Source organism: Aquarana catesbeiana, linkage group LG05, assembly GCF_042186555.1.
Source record: "Aquarana catesbeiana isolate 2022-GZ linkage group LG05, ASM4218655v1, whole genome shotgun sequence".
NCBI lineage: Eukaryota > Metazoa > Chordata > Amphibia > Anura > Ranidae > Aquarana > Aquarana catesbeiana.
This window is the reverse complement of record NC_133328.1, coordinates 235,493,787-235,515,057: the sequence shown is the minus strand read 5'-3', so window position 1 is coordinate 235,515,057 and position 21,271 is coordinate 235,493,787. Positions and strand designations below refer to the sequence as shown.

The window sequence follows — 21,271 nt, the reverse complement described above, 5'->3', positions numbered from 1 at the left end:
TGGGTAAGCGTGGAGCTGGGTACATGTGCAATAGGCACTGCATGCTCTGCCTGTCACAGCTACCAAAGTCAGCAAGCTATGTGTCTTTGAGCCTTTGGCTATCCATTACACTTGCCACCAAATCTTGGGCTTATATATATTTTAGTGCAGTCTTGGAAATCGGAGTGAAGAGATTGTTATATGCCAGATAAGCCTGCTAATTCTTTTAGCATGTAAGTGCAATTTATGTTACAGCTTTTGCTTAATAAAAAGTTTTACACTAGGGCGATTGCGCTCTCTCTTGTTTTTTATTTTAGACCATATGCATTAGATCTGCTGGCTGCTGTTTGATGGTGATTTTAATTGTTTACTTTAATTAACTGCACACAAAGCTATCTTATAAGGAAAATATGGGCAACCATTCAGATCAACTTACTCCTAGTAGAAGTAAGGTGCACTTGGACAGGGAAGTTCACAGAACAATACAATACTTACCAGCTAGTCAGCACATAAACAGTGGCTACATTATTTTAACCTTTTGTGTTAGAAGCTGGTTTTGATACATGTATTTTCAAATATATGTAACTCCACATTGTGGATCCAATGCACCTATGTAAAGTGTGGTCCTATGATTGTAGTTTTGTTATCATTGGTTCACATATTGTGAGAGAGGCTCTTTCTCAACCCTTTCCAAGCCCGAGGATTGATAAACTGAGATCATTTTCTGAAGTACATTGACTGAGCAACAAAGCAGTTTGTGTTAGCAGCGTCAGTAGCAAGGTGGAGAAAGCAAGTGTGAACATCAAGTTGACTGCAGATTCAAGTAGGGAACCTTAAGTAGACAAATTGTAGATCATTGAAAAATATTTGATGAAAAAGTCAGTCAAAAGTTAGTCAGACATCAGTCAAAAGCAATATTCATCAACAGGAGAAAGAAAATTGTGCGAAGTGCAAAACCTGTACATAAAGAGCACCTTTCTGTGTTGTGTCTGGGAATTCTTCCTTGAAGTAACCCATTGCAGTGATAGATTGGTACAAAATATTATATATTACGTAAAATAACGGGGAAGCATCTGTTTGTCTTTATTGTATGGCTGTTGAACTTGAAAAGGTTGTAGATCCAGGGACGCCAAGCAATGGGTTACAGAAGAACACTGATATTCTGGTGTGAGAGTATGCTGAAAAATTCAGCACTAGCTTAGATAGTGTCTAAAGACAGAAAACAAAAGAGGGGTAGAGTAGGATGAGATAGGAAGTAGAAATAGGGGAAGGGGGATGTCTGCAACCTCTCCTGCTGGAAAGAGTAGGCTTTTCACGAGGGTGTGGTCAGAATAGAAGTAGCGATAAGACTTTGGTGGGGGGAAATAAGGGCCATCATGTCTTGTGTTTGGGATTGAACTTGGGTCCTTCTGTCTTTGGGCTGCGGCTCTGTTCGCTCTGCCATTGAGAAACCTGAGTCTTGCAGTATAAACCTTGCATAGTACCTCTGCTCCTAATAATCTCTAGTCCCACCTGTCTTCCAGCTGCAATCAATCCACAATCAGACCAGCTTAATTTGCCGGCCTTGCTGTGGACTGTGCTTGTTTGTTAGATTTGTTTTCCTGGGTGTGAGATACACTGCTGATCTGCAGAACTTCTGGACTTTGACCTTTGCCTGTTTCCTGAATTTCTCTTTTTGCTTGATGATTCTACATTACTCTGCCAGCATGTGCATGAACCTGCCTGCTTTTGACCATGCTTCTGGTTTCTGACTTTGTACATTGCTTTCAAGATTTGTTGCTGATCCGGCCTGCCTGACTATGCTAAATGCCTCAATCCCCAGCCAAAGCTCCACCCTGGACTTAACCTTTTACAGGTACATTACACATCAGGAGAAAATTATAAGTTTCCATGGAAACCAATGTGACACTGGAGTGATTAGACGCAATGGTAGATGCATTTTTAGTGAAGTCCATGCCAGTCCGAACTGTATTTTAAGGTAGCACACTTTTTAAAAAAAACAGATTAACATAAAGTCCACAAACTTTCCCATGCAAGGGTTTTGGTTGCACACAGCATAAACAGGTAACAAAAATACTAAGCCACATAGCTCTTTATTCAGCAGGAGGTACTCTTAGTAGAGCTGTGCACTTTCAGTGTTGGCAGGCTGAATTAACCCCTTAACAACTGGGTTACACATAGGGTGGGTGGACTACTCCCACACACTCTCAGCATTGTTAACAAGCATATCAAAATCAGTAAACATTTCCGTATCATCAAACACAACAGCTATTGTGGGTTGTCCCTGCCTTTTACCCACCGCAGCCTACCACTCAGCACATCCCTGTTCCTGCTTAAAGGGGCAATCTTTCTTACTTGGGAAGCCCCATAGCTGACCTGGGAAACGCTCTGCTCCATCACTGCAGGCTCCTTGGGCATCTCTGCAGCATCTGTCACTAGGGAACATGGTACAAGGACTGTTTTAGTCATCCCTAGTTTATTTTCCCAGAACTCTGCTGGATTTCACTCATGCAATGGCCTCATGTCCATATTAGTCCTCAGCCTTGCTGCTAATAGAGCATCAACCCATGCCTCCCCACTGCTCAGGGTAGCACCCTGCAGCTAGCACAAGTCCATTTACACACACTCAGCGAATCTCTCCACTGGACTTTCTCCTACTTCCTTGGGATCAGTCCCATAGACTGCATCGGTATTTTTCACAACTGCACCAGACTTTGCAACACCTATCTTACTATCCTCACTGGCTAATCTGCCCACTTGACTATAAGGTGACAGACTGTCTGGACTCTCTGGTAGCATTCCAGAACCCTGAGGCAAGTAAAGATCCTATGCCCTACTTGACCACACTCCAAGCATGGTACTGGAAGTTGAGCTTCAACTCCTTGGCAGCTCCTTGGGCCCCAGGCATCCCAACTAGCTTCCCTTGCTGCACCTGGGTTATATTATCAGGGACAACATCCTTCACTTCCCCTTTAACTGGGGTTGACCAGTTTGCACCAATCCATGGCTAATTCACACAATATCTGATTCTCTGGCCTGGCTGGGGCCCAGGTGGTGAAATGCCCTCCAGACACAATATTATTTTCCTTGTCTCAGTGAGGATGGAAACCTTTTACCACTTCGACCGCCCCATCCTTGCAGTCATGCACACAGCAGCTTGTTACTCAGTTCACAGCAGAACTTATTCCTTTCCTTTCACAGGTACACCACCTGCAACACAGTGAGTTTTGCCTGGCTGCATCTCTGCACACAGCCCACAGTTCCTGACATGAACTCACTGTTGGGGTGAAGGCCTGGATTTCACCATCGGTTGCCTGCATCTGAACACCACTTGTGACATTGTGGTGATTAGACTCAATGGTAGATGTGTTTTTTGTAAAGTCCATGCCAGTCTGAACTTCGTTTTAAGGGCCTGGTAGCCCATTTAAAAAAAAAAACAGAATAACATAAAGTCAACAAACTTTCCTTTGCAGGGGTTTCGGTTGCACACAGCATAAACAAGTAACAAAAATACCAAGCCACGTAACTCTCTCTCTTCAGCAGTAGTTAGAGCAGTAGTAAGAGCAGTTGCTCTTACTGATGGGTCCCTCAGACAGCTCTTCAATGCACATAACTTCAACCTCGTCAATGCACACAGCTCCTTGTTAATGCAAACAGTTAGCACAGAGTTCCTCTTCAAAACACACAGCGATATTGGCCCACACTTGTCTTCTAAAGTGAAGCTCTCTTGTTAGCACACAGCAATACTTCCTGTCTCCAAAATTGAAGCTCATTTGCCTTCTGGCTGGAGCCCTGAACTCTCACCAGACCATCATTATAAGGGCTGTGTGTACCTGGACACACATCCTGCTGGTTTCTACAAAACTCAGACACTTGGCTGGAGATTGCTTCCCTCCCAAGATACTTTGAAATCTCCAAACTATGGAGCCCAATCCAGGATTACCAAAATCTGGAGAATACTTATAATATATACACTGGAGTCCCACATGCTGCACACATGCAAACCCAAGCCTATTGCTATAGGGTCACTAGAGCAGGCTCGCTCCTAAGCCCCTCCTGTGAATAGACATTGCCTTACACACAGAGTCCTGGCTCCCGCTCCCCAATGAGGAGAGAGAGAGAGACCTAAGAGAGCCGCTGCTCTCATGCACATCACTGTATCAAGATGGGGCTAGAAAACCTTCTGCCTTTAGAACCACTTCATTGATTCTAGCAAGTATAGCCTGGTCTCCCCAAGTTACTTTCTATATCTGTGTCAAAATGACAGTGAAATAGGAGAGTGAAAAGAGAATTAAAGCCAAAGTAATTCCTAAGCCAAAAAAAAACTCCAGTATCTGTACTTAGGTGCACATGGTGGGCAACATGGGAGGAGCAGAATTACATAGTATTGTCTTTGGCGGACAACAAGAGAAAGGGGTGTTTTGCATCAAATTGATGAGCTTCTGCATTCAGCAGGAAGTGGGATCTAGCAACATGTCTTCATATTGGGAATAGAGTATGCTTACATGCCCAGAGGAGCAGGTGCTGATTGCTAATTTTCTGTTTTAGAGGCAGTACACTTGCCTTTGCCCATATTGCATACTTAAAGCGGAGTTCCACACAAAAATAGAACTTCCGCTTTTCGGAACCCTCCCCCCCTCCGGTGTCACATTTGGCACCTTTCAGGGGGGAGGGGGGTGCAGATACCTGTCTAAGACAGGTATTTGCACCCATTTCCGGCATAGACTCCCATGGGAGTCTACGCCACTTCCCGTCCCCACCGCGCTGTCTGCTGGGAACACACAGCTCCCAGGAGAGAGCGGGGACCACTTGGGACGCACAGCTCGACTCGCGCATGCACAGTAGGGAACCGGGAAGTGAAGCCGCAACGCTTCACTTCCTGATTCCCTCACCTAGGATGAAGGGCGGCAGCTGCCGAGAACCGAGCGGGTTCTCGGCGTCCCCTGCCGACATCACTGGACCCTGGGACAGGTAAGTGGCCATGTATTAAAAGTCAGCAGCTGCAGTATTTGTAGCTGCTGGCTTTTAATATTTTTTTTTTTGGCGGTGTGGGTGAACCCCCGCTTTAAATGCTAAAAAAAAACTGTATAACAGCAGGCTAAGAGGAGAACTGTACTTGGGTGCGTGCGTTCAGTATGGCAACCAGACATTCCCTCTATTAGTCACTTAAAAAAAAAACAGTAGAGTAGTTTCTGTTTTTTTTTTTTTTTTTTCAGGCAACTATTATTCTATTACCTGGGGCGGATTGAAGAGGGGATTATTGTAGAGCGCAGATATTTCCTCTTCAGGCCTGTTTATTAAACAGCTGATCAGGAGAGGCTATCTACAGAGAGGAGAGCTGCAAAAGCCTGAAAGACTCTATTGTCAGAGATTTACCTGTTTGGTAAGACTGACTGTTAGTGAGACTTTGAATACTGTGTGTGCTGTAGCTGAACACACTGGGACTTATGCATATTGGACTGTGTATCGTATAGATGGGAAGCTTTATCTGACTGTCTTGCTTGAGTTAAATCTGAAGACAAAGCCTGTTATTTTCTGTTTGCTGACCAATAAAGTGGACTTTAAGTTTACTGAACTGTCCGTCGGTAGTCTGTTTACCCCTCTGTTTCTGACGATTTGTGTAGGATGCAATGAGGGGTGCAGGCCAGTTCAATGTCCTGGGTTAAAGCCACACAGGCTATAAAAGCATCGGAAAAAAAATGGAGGAACTAATTAAACAATTAGAAGTGGCTAATGTGCAGGCAGTCACTGCTCAACAAGAGACAAACTGCTTGAAGAGATAGCAGGTTTACAGAAAGCAGTGACCCAGCACGCTGTAATGAAGAGAGGTAGCTCTTGGAAGGCTGTGCAGCGGGCTCTACAAAAGATGGCAGCTGCAGATAACTTTGAAGCCTAATTGGCACTTTTTGAGCAGATTGCAACAAGAGAAGGACTGCCTTAGAAAGATTGGGCCCCTTTCTTGACCCCCGACAGGTGTACTGTGACTTGGCTGCAGATTAAGCATGAGACTATAAACTGCTAAAGGTGGAAATATTAGCTAGGATGGGGATGTTGCGTTGAGGGTGAATTGATTTCATGCCTGGTGTTTTGAGAGGACTAAGTCTGCCTGTGCGCAGCTGTATCATCTAATGCACCCTACTTCAGGATTAGAATAGGGATTTGGGAACCTAGTCCCCAACCAAGGTTCGCCAGAGGCAAGGGAGCAAGTGGACAGTGTAGAAAAAGTACAAATAGAACATTTAGACAGTCATAAAAAATTATGAAAATGTATTATTACAAACTACGTGACAATAAAATTAAAACAAGGGTGACTTGATCATATATAGTACTTCGACTAGTTTCGCGGGGTGAACCGCTTCATCAGGAAATACATCTGTAAATAGACACAAAGTCAATTGACAAAGTAATCACAACAATGCAACAATTACAAAAAGTTTTAGTAAAATTAAATAAAAGAAGGGAGAAAGAGTATGGTAAAGGTAGAGGGCTGCTTACCCAAGTTCCCGTGCAATTGAAGCATTTTTTGGCACACCTTGTGCTCCAAAAAGGAGCACCCAAGCACCAAACCCTCCTGAGAGCTGGCAGGGGAAAGAGAACCCTGTGAAGCTCACTGTTGGTCCTGCCACCAACTGGGTCATATGGCAGTCAAGTGTCCAAAGTGGGAGGAACCAATAGATTGTGACATAGGTTGACGTCGCACTATGTATGCTTATGCAGTATGTGATGTGAAAAGTCTAAATTTGGTGATAAAAAAAAGTCTAAATTCGCATGAGTGTGTGGTGCAGGATTAATGGACAAGAGGTTGCAGGAATCCTTGACTCGGGGTGGGGGGGTGGGGTCATCCTGCTCCAATTCTCCGATTGAACAGGTTACAAGCAAAGCTAATACCAGGAGAACAGGTTGGGGCAGTCTCATGGTGATGTTAAAGACTATCCACGGCATGCGTAACCTCCTCCCGCCAGCAGGAGCTCCTACATTAAAAAATGGGGTGATCCTGAGACTGCCACATGACTTGATGATTGGGTGAGACTACCCCCTATTTTAGAACTTGCAAAAACAGAAGCTGAAGGGTCCAGGGACCTCCCCTAAAAAGGTTGAGCCCTCATATAAAGTACATAATACTACGCTTCAGTTTGTGAATAATGATGAATCGGCAGAAACTGACCCAGGTCAGCTGGAGGTGTTTGCAGGATTGGAAACAAACAGTTCTCCCTCTGAGCCAGACTTTTCCGATCTTGAGGGCTCCCGGGTAGATTTTCTTATTGCTCAAATGAACGACCTCACTTTGATGCCTGCCAGGGATCTGGTCACAGTATTAAATGGTGAGCCACAGGAACTTGGGGAAGATATGTGGCTCTTGTAACTTGCTGTGAATTATGATTTGCGGTACAGAGTAGCCAAAGAAAATGATGAAGTGATTGAACATTTTTGCAGACTGCTGGTAAGGGTCCAGAGTCGAGTATACAACCCAATGTCAAAGAGCTTAAATCTGGGGATCGGGTGCTTGTGTTGGGGCCAACCATGGAGAGCAAATTTCTTGAAAAATTATAGGGACCCATTAAGGTAGTGGAAAAGGTAGGGTAGTTTAACATTAAAGTCTACCAGCTCATAAAGAGAAATCTCTACCAGACCTATCATGTTAATCTGATCAAATCCTGGAAAGAAAGAGAGCTTTTGACAGTCAGAAAGTTCAGGAAGACCCAGACTCCCAGATTAGGAAAGTACTGTATAGACCTAGGGGCATGCATTGGAATGGTGATGCCATTTCCCAGGTCTATGGCTATTTTGTGCCCCTGGCCTAGAAAGGGGGTCTGGGAGATATGTGGAGAGTCAGCCTGGGGCAAGTTTAAGAGGGAGTTAATTGTAGGGGGTAGGTACTTCCCCCTCAGGCCTGTTTATTAACCAGCTAACCAGAGAGGATGGTTGCTGCACGTTTTGCCATCTACAAAGAGGAGAGCTGCAGTGGGCTGAATTACTTGATTGAGATTTACCTGCTTGTTGAAACTGCTTGTTAGTGGGACTTTGAATACTGTGTGTGCTGTAGCTTAAAACGCTGGGACTTAAGTATATTGGAATCAGTATTGCCAACCCCCCAAAGTGAAATTTACTGACAGGACACCCACAATTTACAAACAGCAACAATTTTTTTTATTGACAAAAAATGGTAATATATTGACATCAGTTACCCTCCTCAGACTGGCCTGGCGGCACTGTCACTGACCTCCTCTCAGGTGCACCGTGCAGGCCTCAGTCAGATCGTCCTCTCTGGGCTCCAGCTTAGCAACTCTGGTTTTATCCCATAGTCTCCTCCCTACAGTCCACACATGTCTGACTCCTCCCATGACCCCCGTCCTGGCAGTGCTCCTGTTCTTGACTTCTCTCCAGGCTCACCCTTCAGACTGTGCAGACATGATACAAGACAAGAGATGGTCTAAGACTGCAGACCTGGTACAAGAGATGGTCAGAGATTGTGGACATGATACAGGAGATGGTCAGACTGCAGACATGATACAGGAGATGGTCAGAGACTGCAGACATGATGCAAGAGATGGTCAAACTGCAGACATGATGCAGGGGATGGTCAGAGCCTGGAGACATGATATAAGAGATGGTCAGAGACTGCAGACATGATACAGGAGATGGTTAGAGGCTGTGGACATGATACAGGAGATGGTTAGAGGCTGTGGACGTGATACAGGAGATGGTTATAGGCTGTGGACGTGATACAGAAGATGATCAGAGACTGCAGAAATGATGCAGGAGATGGTCAGAGACTGCATACATGATACAGGAGATGGTCAGGGCTGTAGACGTGATACAGGAGATGGTCAGAGACTGCAGACATGATACAGGAGATGGCCAGAGACTGCAGACATGATACAGGAGATGGTCAGAGACTGCAGACGTGATACAGGAGATGGTCAGAGATTGCAGACATGATACAGGAGATGGTCAGAGACTGCAGACATGATACAAGAGATGGTCAGAGACTGCAGACATGGTACAGGAGATGTTCAGACACTGCAGACATGATACAAGAGATGGTCAGAGGCTGCAGACATGGTACAGGAGATGGCCAGAGACTGCAGGCAGGATACAGGAGATGGTTAAAGGCTGATGAAAAGATACAGGAGATGATTAGAGGCTGCAGAATGGATACAGGAGATGGTTAGAGGCTGCAGAGAGGATACAGGAGATGGTTAGAGGCTGCGTAGAGCCTGTCTGGTGTGGGTGAACGAGTGTCGTTATGTAGTCCTGAAGGCGTACAGCGAGGAGTTTGTGTCCAAATTCAATAAAGATACAAGTCTGTAGTTAGGGCAGAAAAGAGTCAGTTATAGAGTTAAAATAGTGGCAGACCACAACTGGGGATAACTTTTTGTAATACATGTTTGTGAAGCCATCAGGGTCCAGACTTTTCTACCTAAGGGAAGGCCGGAAATAACAATGCCTAACCCATTGGGGTAATTTAATTTCTTTAATTATCTTGGTAGAGAAATATTAAAATTAAATTTCCCATAGATAAGCCTGCATCAAAGAAAGACATGGGGGGTGAGATATTACAGTTGCAATATAAAGTATCTGAACCCTTTTGGAATGATATGGATTTCTGCACAAATTGGTCATAAAATGTAATCTGATCTTCATCTAAGTCACAACAATAGACAATCACAGTCTGCTTAAACTAATAACACACAAAGAATTAAATGTTACCATGTTTTTATTGAACACACCATGTAAACATTCACAGTGCAGGTGGAAAAAGTATGTGAACCCTTGGATTTAATAACTGGTTGAACCTCCTTTGGCAGCAATAACTTCAACCAAACGTTTCCTGTAGTTGCAGATCAGATGTGCACAATGGTCAAGAGTAATTCTTGACCATTCCTCTTTACAGAACTGAGGTCATGCCACAGCATCTCAATCGGGTTGAGGTCAGGACTCTGACTGGGCCACTCCAGAAGGCGTATTGTCTTCTGTTTGAGCCATTCTGTTGTTGATTTACTTCTATGCTTTGGGTCGTTGTCCTGTTGCAACACCCATCTTCTGTTGAGCTTCAGCTGGTGGACAGATGGCCTTAAGTTCTCCTGCAAAATGTCTTGATAAACTTGGGAATTAATTTTTCCTTCGATGATAGCAATCCGTCCAGGCCCTGATGCAGCAAAGCAGCCCCAAACCATGATGCCACCACCACCATACTTCACAGTTGGAATGAGGTTTTGATGTTGGTGTGCTGTGCCTCTTTTTCTCCACACATCGTGTTGTGTGTTTCTTCCAAACAACTCAACTTTGGTTTCATCTGTCCACAGAATATTTTGCCAGTACTGCTGTGGAACATTCAGGTGCTCTTGTGCAAACTGTAAACGTGCAGCAATGGGTTTTTTTGGACAGCAGTGGCTTCCTCTGTGGTATCCTCCCATGAAATCCATTCTTGTTTACTGTTTTATGTATCGTAGATTCACTAGCTGGGATGTTAGCATATGCCATAGACCTTTGTAAGTCTTTAGCTGACACTCTAGGATTCTTCTTCACCTCATTGAGCAATCTGTGCTGTGCTCTTGCAGTCATCTCTACAGGACGCCCACTCCTAGGGAGAGTAGCAGCAGTGCTGAACTTTCTACAGTTATAGACAATTTGTCTTACCGTGGACTGATGAACAGCAAGGCTTTTGGAGATACTTTTATAACCCTTTCCAGCTTTATGTAAGTCAACAATTCTTAATCGTAGGTCTTCTGAGAGCTCTTTTGTGTGAGGCATCGTTCACATCAGGCAATGCTTCTTGTGAAAAGCAAACCCAGAACTGGTGTGTGCTTTTTATATGGCAGGGCAGCTGTAACCATCACCTCCAATCTCATCTCATTGATTGGACTCCAGTTGGCTGACACCTCACTCCAATTAGCTCTTGGAGATCTCATTAGTCTAGGGGTTCACATACTTTTTCCACCTGCACTGTGAATGTTTACATGGTGTGTTCAATAAAAACATGGTAACATTTAATTATTTGTGTGTTATTAGTTTAAGCAGACTGTTATTGTCTATTGTTGTGACTTAGATGAAGATCAGATCACATTTTATGACCAATTTGTGCAGAAATCGATATCACTCCAAAAGGGTTCACATACTTTTTATTGCAACTGTATATAGTGTTTCATAACATTTTTGAAACTCATGGGCGATAGAGGTATCCAACGCCTGTTTATCACGCACAATAAGCTTATGAACATGACGGGCAGCCTGTTTTTTCACAACTCTGGCCAATAGACAGACACATTTATTACATAGTTACATAGTTACATAGTAGGTGAGGTTGAAAAAAGACACAAGTCCATCAAGTCCACCCTATGTGTGTGATTATATGTCAGTATTACATTGTATATCCCTGTATGTTGTGGTCGTGCAGGGCAGGTACTTATCTAATAGTTTCTTTTGATGTCCCCACTGAGACCACCGCCTGTGGAAGGGAATGCCACATCCTTGCCACTCTTATAGTAAAGAACCCTCTACGTAGTTTAAGGTTAAACCTCTTTTCTTCTAATTTTAATGAGTGGCCACAAGTCTTGTTAAACTCCCTTCTGCAAAAAAGTTTTATCCTTATTGTGGGGTCATCAGTATGGTATTTGCATATTGAAATCATATCCCCTCTCAAGCGTCTCTACACCAGAGAGAATAAGTTCAGTGCTCGCAACCTTTCCTCATAACTAATATCCTCCAGACCCTTTATTAGCTTTGTTGCCCTTCTTTGTACTCGCTCCATTTGCAGTACATCCTTCCTGAGGACCAGTGGCGTCTCCAGCTTTCAAATTTAGGGGGGGCACATGGGGGGACAGGGACAAAAGTAGGGGGGCAACTATAAAATGCATATATATATATATATCCTGGGGCCCTTTACTACGACCCCACAACGGGCCCTTTCACATGTTCTGCAGTGAGCTCCCTTCCTACTGTATTGGGGTCCCCCAGGGTGGCAGAAAACAAGAGATATATGTCACCAGCATATCAAGAAAATAAAAGGATCCAAAGCAGTGGGAGAACTATCAGGGTTGCAAAGGTTGTCTTGCCTCCGGGCCCTGGTGTTCTGCCACTGTGGGGTTCCCCAGCCTCCTCTTGCTGTCCTGCCCCTGCTATTGACAGCGCTGGTCTGGCATCTCTTGGAATTTACAGGCTGGTCCTCCTGTCCTAAGGACAGGAGAAATCAGTCTGTTTTTTCAGTAACTGAGAGTCCTGGTGGAGTCCTTCCTGCAACTCGCTCTTCTCCTTGCCAATGAGGATGCAGGTGAAGGAGCAGATCGGGCGGCCGTGGTTGTGTGAACGCTCGCATTATGCAGTGTCAGCGAGCAGGGGAGGGGGGAGGAATCACCCGCAGGAGCTGATGGGGGACTCTCTCACTTTTAGACATTGATTTTTTGTAAAAAAAAAAAAAAAATTTTTTTTTTTTGGGGGGGGCACATGGTGGGGCACAGCATACTGTTGGGGGGGTCAGGGCCCCCTCTGGCCCCCCCCTAGGGTCGCCATTGCTGAGGACTGGTGCCCAGAACTGGACAGCATACTCTATGTGCATCTGGACCAGAGTCTTGAGCAGGGAGCGGGGAGTATTCCCCTGTTCATAAAACTAGTGTGAGTAAAACGTACGTTTATCCCTTGTCTTACGCTCCAAACACTGTGAGAGGGAAACATGAAGGGATGCTAGAACCTGAGCATCCTTTGAGTCAGGGGATTACAGTGGAACCTCGGATTATGAGCATAATCCGTTCCAGGAGTATGCTCGTACTCCAATGTACTCGCATATCAAAGCAAGTTTTCCCATTGAAATCAATGGAAATGAAAATAATTAGTTCCGCATTGACTTCAATGGGATGCAATACTACATGCGGCCAGAGGCGGGGGGCGCCGGAGAGCCTTGGAAACGTCCAAAAAGGCCCGAGGGACACTTCGACTGACCTCGGCAAACCTGGGGGGTGGAGAGCTGCAGTTACAGTGTGTAAGAGCTGATTGGAGAAAAGGGACACACCCCCAAGACACTGTACAAGAAAGAAGGAAGGATACAGAGCTGTGTTCTGAATAGACAAGCTGTGTGCTGAGCTCCCTCCCCCATCACAGATGTATCTCATGTGTTGTGAAAACTTCTTAGAAGTGACTTATGCTGATAACAGAGAAACGAAGCACCAGGGAGAAACAACACATAGAGCTTTGGAGATAGACACGTAAACACTAAAAAATACAGTATGTGCTTTGTTCAGATTTCATGACTGAGATTTACAACTACTTTAAACAAAACTGGTCCACCAAAATGAGGTCCAAGTGGGAGTAAGTATCAAACGTCTTGGAGTAGTAACTATAGTCCCTTTCCCAGGCATGGAAAGCCCTCCAGCTGTCTACCAAATGCAAGTTCTGAAGCAGTTTTGTAACATGTTTTAAAGTCTGAAAGGAGAGAGGGGTTTTCCCAGAAGAGGTGTCCACACAGGGTCAAATTGAAGTACCCAGACTGAAGTCCCCAGAGCAGCAGAAAGGACCACCCAAGAATTGGGGGCATAAATATTTTCTGTGGTATACTTCTCACTGTGAATCAGACCTCTAAGAAAAATATAATGTCCTTCCGGGACAGACAGGGTAGTCTGCAAGGAAAAAGGGCACATTTTTTGTTAAGGAAAAGATATACCCCTGGCTTTAGGGATCAGAGAGGGGCTATGAAACCTATTGTCAAACACAGTCAAAGGTAAACATGGGGTGGAGGAGGGTGTGGAGTGTGTCTCCTGGAGCAGGATAATGTCAAAGGCCAGGTGGCACAGTTCCTGCCACAACCGCCCCTGCCTCTGTGGAGAACACATTCCCCTTACATTGTAGGACAACAATTCCAGTTTATGTGTATAGCTGCCAAAAAGTAGTCAAAAACACAGTTATAAAGTGAGCAAGCTGTGCCATTAAGGAAGTGAAGCCAGTGCATGACATTCTATAGAAAATTAACCATACATCCTGTATATGAGAGGAATGGGGAAAACAGATCCATACAGAAGGAAACCAAAAAAGGAACATATGAAAGAAAAACCTACAGTCACTAAATGGGAAGTTAGCTGCAGGAGGAGGGTACCAGTCCCCCAGAAACCCCCCATACTACAAATGTGCAGAGAAAACCTCTGACCAGAGGGTCAATCTATTTGAGGGACGTGACTGAGCAGGAAGAAATGAGTCTGCTCTGCGTTCCCCAGGCAGGAAACATACAATGAATAATAAACAACATAGAATAATAACTGTATAAAAGACAAATATAAAGGTGGCTAAACCAGCATAAATTATACAAGGATCCAGGGCCTAGACCATACAGTGTAGAAAAATGGTGAACAGAAAATGGAGTTGTGCAGAATAACAGTCTCGGGCATAATGCCACAAGTCCAACTTTATATAGCAGGTAACACCATGTCGCAGGATTTAGTACCCATCTTGATTTAGAAAACAGAACAAAATAAGGCACATTTCTATGCCTAGTCTCTCACCAATACACCAGTCTGTGATGAGGGTTATGAGGCAGAAGAGTTTCCAGTCGATTGTCGACCTGTGTGGTTCCTCCTACAAGGTCAGGAAAAAGCTTGATGAAATCTTTCGGGGTGTTGTGGTAAATGAACAGTGCTCTGAATCCACCAGTCAGGAAAGTTCACAGCTGGTAGTTCCAGGACTTCCAGGAAGATCATCCTTGTTTCTGAGCACTGCAGATTTTCTATTCCTTGTGGCCTTCAAACAAAAGGGTAATCCCCAGCGGTAAATCACATGTGTAGAAAGCATAGCATCAAGCAAGGGTGTGGAAAGCATATCGTTGCATAAGGGTCCTCCTGGATAAATCCGGGACAGAGCCAGTGTCGCACCATCAAATTCCACGTGTGGTTGATCCCGCACAGTACTTATGTAGTTTGTGTTAACATTCTGAGGAACAGAGAGTAGGGCCCTATGAACCCTGTCGATTTAGATGGAGGCAGGTGTGGAATCACCCAATATTTGTTGAAAACGTCTTGAACCACGGGCTTCAGGTCCCGATAGCAAGTAGCATACGGAAGACCCCTAATATGAAGGTTTTGCTGCCTGTACCTATTCTTGTAATCATCAAGTTGATCTAACAAAGGTTTCAGGGTGTCCTCGTGGCATTTAGTAGATTCTTGTAAAGCTGTAAGCTGTGATAGTGTGCAAGAGATCATCCTGGCCTGGTTCTACAGTCTCCCCTCTGTTACCCAGTGCAGTGGTATCAGTTTGGAGTCCCTTTATAGCTGGCTTAAAAGAAAGTTCCACGTGGTAATCAGCTGTGCAATATCTGCCTTGATAGGGAGAGCTCAAATATGCTTGCTGAGATCCCAATCCTTCTTCAAGTCCTCCATGTCAGATGGGGAGGGGGTTCTGCCCACAGAGCAAGAAGAGTGTGCAGGGCTGGCAGAACTATCTACAGACTAAGAGGAATGAACAGGACTGGATCACAGTACGTGTAAATCCCCATGAGGCAAAGCGTAGTCCCCAGCTGGTCCTGGAGAAGATGGTTGTCCTGTCCCATCCCCAGGCACCTTTACTTCGGACCCTGTGCGATTCACAGGCTGGGGAAAGAATGCTTTCAGAGCCCCCTGACAGCTGCTGCCAGTGCTGGGAGGCTGAGAGAAGGCTCAGCGCTTTCTGGGCTAAGAGTAGAAGCAGTGGGGCAGAGCAGGATCACCGTCGAGAGAAGAGAATACCCGCAGTATGCAGGAGCTCAGCTCAGATATGTCTGCGCACTATAACGGTCAGGCCATGTGAGGAATTTCAATTTAGTACTTGGTAATAATTTTGGAGTTAGGAGAGACCCACGGTGAGTTCAGAGGTGGCTTGAGGTAATACAAGAAAAAAGATGGCTTTTATTGTGGAGTATTTCTAGCAAACATTTTGATGCATGTGGTATGTGAGTGGCTGGGTCCAAAGAAATAAGAAGAGAATAATGCCAACTATAGTGGAGAGTTGAAGGGATTGAGGAAGTGGCTCAACGGACCAGGCAAACTTCAACAAGGGAAGCTCAGATTAAATTGCCTGCTGCATCAGAGTCATTTAAAGCTTCCATGCTTGCAGTCGAAGTGGTAAAATGCAATTGCATTGGTATGGATGGGCATTGAGAAGAGTGGTGAGGGTGCTGGTCTAGCATGGCCCCCTCTAGAACTACTTGATGGTTGAGTTTCACAGTCACTTTTGTCCAGAATGCACAGGGGTCACTAGAGACTCAGGATCCACAGGGGTCACTGGAGACACAGTCTCTGGGGTGTAGGAGAGAGAGAGAAAGAGAGAGAGAGAGAGACCCTTGACTGCAGAAAATAGCAGGGAATATTGGAATGACTGAGTGTGAAAAGTATGCAGAAAGAAGTTGGAGACACGGGGCTCAACAGCTAGCTTTGTAATGTTTCAAAGCTGAGCAACAGGTTGTGTAGCCCTTTAAGCCAGCACCTGGGTTCGGATTGGCTGCAGCATCAGCAGAAAAACAGTGGCCACACACAGAGAAGATCCATTGCACAGAGCAATGAAAGTGCAAGGTGAATGTGAGAGAGAGAGTAATGTGGTTTGCATATAGTATCCTCATGGTAATTTAAAATGCCAAGCAAGAATGATGTTTACAGCATCTGCTAATATATAATCCTTCCATAACTTTTAATATCTATGCTACTGTTAATTGTACTAAATTAAACATATTACTTATCCAGGGTATATTGCATTTGTATTGCTTTGCTACTATTCTTTTTTGTTACCTATATTGTTTCAGCTGTTCTGTGTCTTGTGAAAAATTATAGTTCGACTATGTTTCTGGACACCTTTATGGAGTGCTTGGAAAATCTAAAAATGTAAGTAATACTATTTTTTTTGTAAGTTAACATTAAAATAATTATATTTTTTATGAGCAATACACTTTGGCAATTTGGTAATAAACCACAGTAACCTTAAAAATGGTCCGTGAAAACTGCAGAATGCCTGCTTCTGCAAATGTACCTAAAAAGAGCAGAACACAGGTTACCTTCAGTGAAAATTCTTTATCAAAACAACCAGTAGATCCAGAAATATGGAGTTGGCATGCTGGAGCTAATTTACAAATTTCCACATTTCCTAAAAAAAGTGTAGCTTTGTTATACTCTTTCTCTCTTAGAACCTTCCTATTGGTCAGTGAAGCTAAAGGGTGGGGACAGGAATAAATTTGACATTCACATGAAAAGGTGAGAATTTCAAAGGTTCCATCTAGCTATATCTCTGCGTCTGCTGTTTGTTTTGTCAGCCCAATTTAAATTGCTCAGGTTAAACCCAACTCTCTCTATGTATACAGTATGTGTGTGTATATATATATATATATAAATATAAATAAATATATATATATATATATATATATATATATATATATATATATATATATATATATATATATATATATATATATATATATTAGTCAGGTCCATAAATATTGGGACATCGACACATTTCTGATCTTTTTGGCTCTATACACCACCACAATGCATTTGAAATGAAACGAACAAGATGTGCTTTCACTGCAGACTTTCAGTTTTAATTTGAGGGTATTTACATCCAAATCAGGTGAACGGTGTAGGAATTACAGTTTGTATATTTGCCTCCCACTTTTTAAGGGACCAAAAGTCATGGGACAATTGGCTGCTCAGCTGTTCCATGGCCAGGTGTGTGTTATTCCCTCATTATCCTATTTACAAGGAGCAGCTAAAAGGTCCAGAGTTAATATGAGATCCAAAGAGCTGTCACCATCAGTGAAGCAAGCCATCATTAGGCTGAAAAAACAAACAAACCCATCAGAGAGATAGCAAAAACAATAGGTGTGGCCAAATCAACTGTTTGGAACATCCTTAAAAAGAAAGAATGCACCGTGAGCTCAGCAACACCAAAAGACCCAGAAGACCACGGAAAACAACTGTGGTGGATGACCGAAGAATTCTTTCCCTGGTGAAGAAAACACCCTTCACAACAGTTGGCCAGATCAAGAACACTCTCCAGGATTTAGGTGTATGTGTGTCAAAGTCAACAATCAAAAGAAGACTTCACCAGAGTGAATACAGAGGGTTCACCACAAGATGTAAACCATTGGTGAGCCTCAAAAACAGGAAGGCCAGATTAGAGTTTGTCAAACAACATCTAAAAAAGCCTTCACAGTTCTGGAACAACATCTTATGGACAGATGAGACCAAGATCAACTTGAACCAGAGTGATGGGAAGAGAAGAGTATGGAGAAGGAAAGGAATTGCTCATGATCCAAAGTATACCACCTCATCAGTGAAGCATGGTGGTGGTAGTGTCATGGCGTGGGCATGTATGGCTGCCAATGGAACTGGTTCTCTTGTATTTATTGATGATGTGAGTGCTGACAAAAGCAGCAGGATGAATTCTGAAGTGTTTTGGACAATATTATCTGCTCATATTCAGCAAAATGCTTCAGAACTCATGGACGGTGCTTCACAGTGCAGATGGACAATGACCCAAAGAATACTGCAAAAGCAACCAAAGAGAAAGAAGTGGAATGTTATGCAATGGCCAAGTCAATCACCTGACCTGAATCTGATTGAGCATGCATTTCACTTGCTGAAAACAAAACTGAAGGGAAAATGCCCCAAGAACAATCAGGAACTGAAGACAGTTGCAGCAGAGGCCTGGAAGAGCATCACTGGGGATGAAACCCAACATCTGGTGATGTATATGTGTTCCAGACTTCAGGTTGTAATTGACTGCAAAGGATTTGCAACCAAGTATTAAAAAGTGAAAGTTTGATGGATGTTTGTTAATCTGTCCCATTACTTTTGGTCCCTTAAAAAGTGGGAGGCACATATACAAACTGTTGTAATTCCTACACCGTTTACCTGATTTGGATGTAGATACCCTCAAATTAAAGCTGAAAGTCTGCAGTTAAAGCACATCTTGTTTGTTTTATTTCAAATCCATTGTGGTGGTGTTTAGAGCCAAAAAGATTAGAATTATGTTGATGTCCCAATATTTATGGACCTGACTGTATAAATACAGTGTCTCACAAAAGTGAGTACACCCCTCACATTTTTTGTAAATATTTTATTATATCTTTTCATGTGACAACACTGAAGAAATGACACTTTGCTACAATGTAAAGTAGTGAGTATACAGCTTGTATAAGAGTGTAAATTTGCTGTCCCCTTAAAATAACTCAGCATACAGCCATTAATGTCTAAAACACTGGCAACAAAAGTGAGTACAAATTGGGCCCGAAGTGTCAATATTGGGCCAAAGTGTCAATATTTAGTGTGGCCACCATTATTTTCCAGCATTGCCTTAACGACATCACGGAGCTGGTGGATGTTAGAGACCTTCCATTTGAGGTTGCCCCACAGATGCTCAATAGGGTTTCGATCTGGTGACATGCTTGGCCAGTCCATCACCTTTACCCTCAGCTTTTTTAGCAAGGCAGTGGTTGTCTTGGAGGTGTGTTTGGGGTTGTCATGTTGGGGTCGTCATCTTGGAATACTCTCCAAAGGGAGGGGATCATGCTCTGCTCCAGTATGTCACAGTACATGTTGGCATTCATGGTTCCCTCAATGAACTGTAGCTCCCCATTGCCTGCAGCACTCATGCAGCCTCAAACCATAACACTCACACCACCATGCTTGACTGTAGGCAGGACACACTTGTCTTTGTACTCCTCACCTGGTTTCCGCCGCACATGCTTAATAAGCATGAACCAAATAAGTTTATCTTGGTCTCATCAGACCACAGGACAAGGTTCCAGTAATCCATGTCCTTAGTCTGCTTGCCTTCAGCAAACTGTTTGTGGGCTTTCTTGTGCATCATCTTTAGAAGAGGCTTCCTTCTGGGACGACAGCCATGCAGACCTGGGATGACAGCCATGCAGTGTGCAGCCTATGGTCTGAGCACTGACAAGCTGACCCCCCACCCTTTCAACCTCTGCAGAAATGCTGGCAGCACTCATAAGTCTATTTCCCAAAGACAAACAATGGATATGGCTCTGAGCATGTGCACTCAACTTCTGTGGTCGACCATGGCGAAGCCTGTCCTGAATGGAACCTGTCTTGTTAAACCGCTGTATGGTCTTGGCCACCATGCTGCAGCAAAGTTTCAGGGTCTTGGCAATCTTCTTATAGCCTAGGCCATCTTCATGAAGAGCAAAAATTCTTTTTTTCAGATCCTCAGAGCGTTCTTTGCCATGAAGTGCCATGTTTAACTTCCAGTGACCAGTATGAGAGAGTGAGAGCGATAACACCAAATTGTACACACCTGCTCCCCATTAACACCTGAGACCTTACAACACTAACCAGTTACATGACACCGGAAAGGGAAAATGGCTAATTGCATCTAATGTGAACATTTTCACTTAGGGGTGTACTCACTTTTGTTGCCAGTGGTTTAGACATTAATGGCTGTGTGTTGAGTTATTTTGAGGGGACAGCAAATATACACTGTTATACTAGCTGTACGCTCACTACTTTAAATTGTAGCAAAGTGTCATTTCTTCAGTGTTGTCACATGAAAAGATATAATAAAATATTTACAAAAATGTGAGGGGTGTACTCACTTTTGTGAGATACTGTGTGTGTGTATATATATATATATATATATATATATATATATATATATATATATGAAACTTTGCTACAAAGTAGTGAGTGTACAGCTTGTATAACAGTGTACATTTGCTGCCCCCTCAAAATACACACGGCCTTTAATGTCTAAACCACTGGCAACAAAAGTGAGTACACCCCTAAGTGAAATTGTCCAAATTGGGCCCAAAGTGTCAATATTTTGTGTGGCCACTATAATTTTACATCACTGCCCTAACTCTCTTGGGCATAGAGTTCACCAGAGCTTCACAGGTTGCCACTGGAGTCCTTTTCCACTCCTCCATGACAAAATCACGGAGTTGGTGTATGTTAGAGACCTTGCACTCCTCCACCTACCATTTGAGGAAGCCCCACAGATGCTCAATAGAGTTTAGGTCTGGAGAACTGCTTGGCCAGTCCATGACCTTTGCCTTCAGCTTCTTTAGCAAGGCAGTGGTCATCTTGGAGGTTTGTTTGGGGTCGTTATCATGTTGGAATACTGTCCTGTGGCCCAGTCTCCAAAGGGAGGGGATCATGCTCTGTTTCAGTATGTAACAGTACATGTTGGCATTGATGGTTCCCTCAATGAACTGTAGCTCCCCAGTGCCCGCAGCATTCATGCAGCCCTAGACCATAACACTCCCACCACCATGCTTGACTATAGGCAAGACACACTTGTCTTTGTACTCCTCACTTGGTTGCCGCCACACACG

At 43.9% G+C, this 21,271-nt stretch overlaps 1 protein-coding gene across 1 annotated transcript in view; it reads left to right on the top strand.

The window, feature by feature from the left end:
* The window catches only part of LOC141145987 (uncharacterized), a 374,157-nt gene that overhangs the window by 328,208 nt on the left and 24,678 nt on the right, over nucleotides 1-21,271 (top strand). The window contains exon 16 of the mRNA XM_073632772.1: nucleotides 16,730-16,808. Coding sequence (XP_073488873.1) covers nucleotides 16,730-16,808 — 79 coding nt within the window. The remainder of the gene's footprint in view (nucleotides 1-16,729; nucleotides 16,809-21,271) is intronic.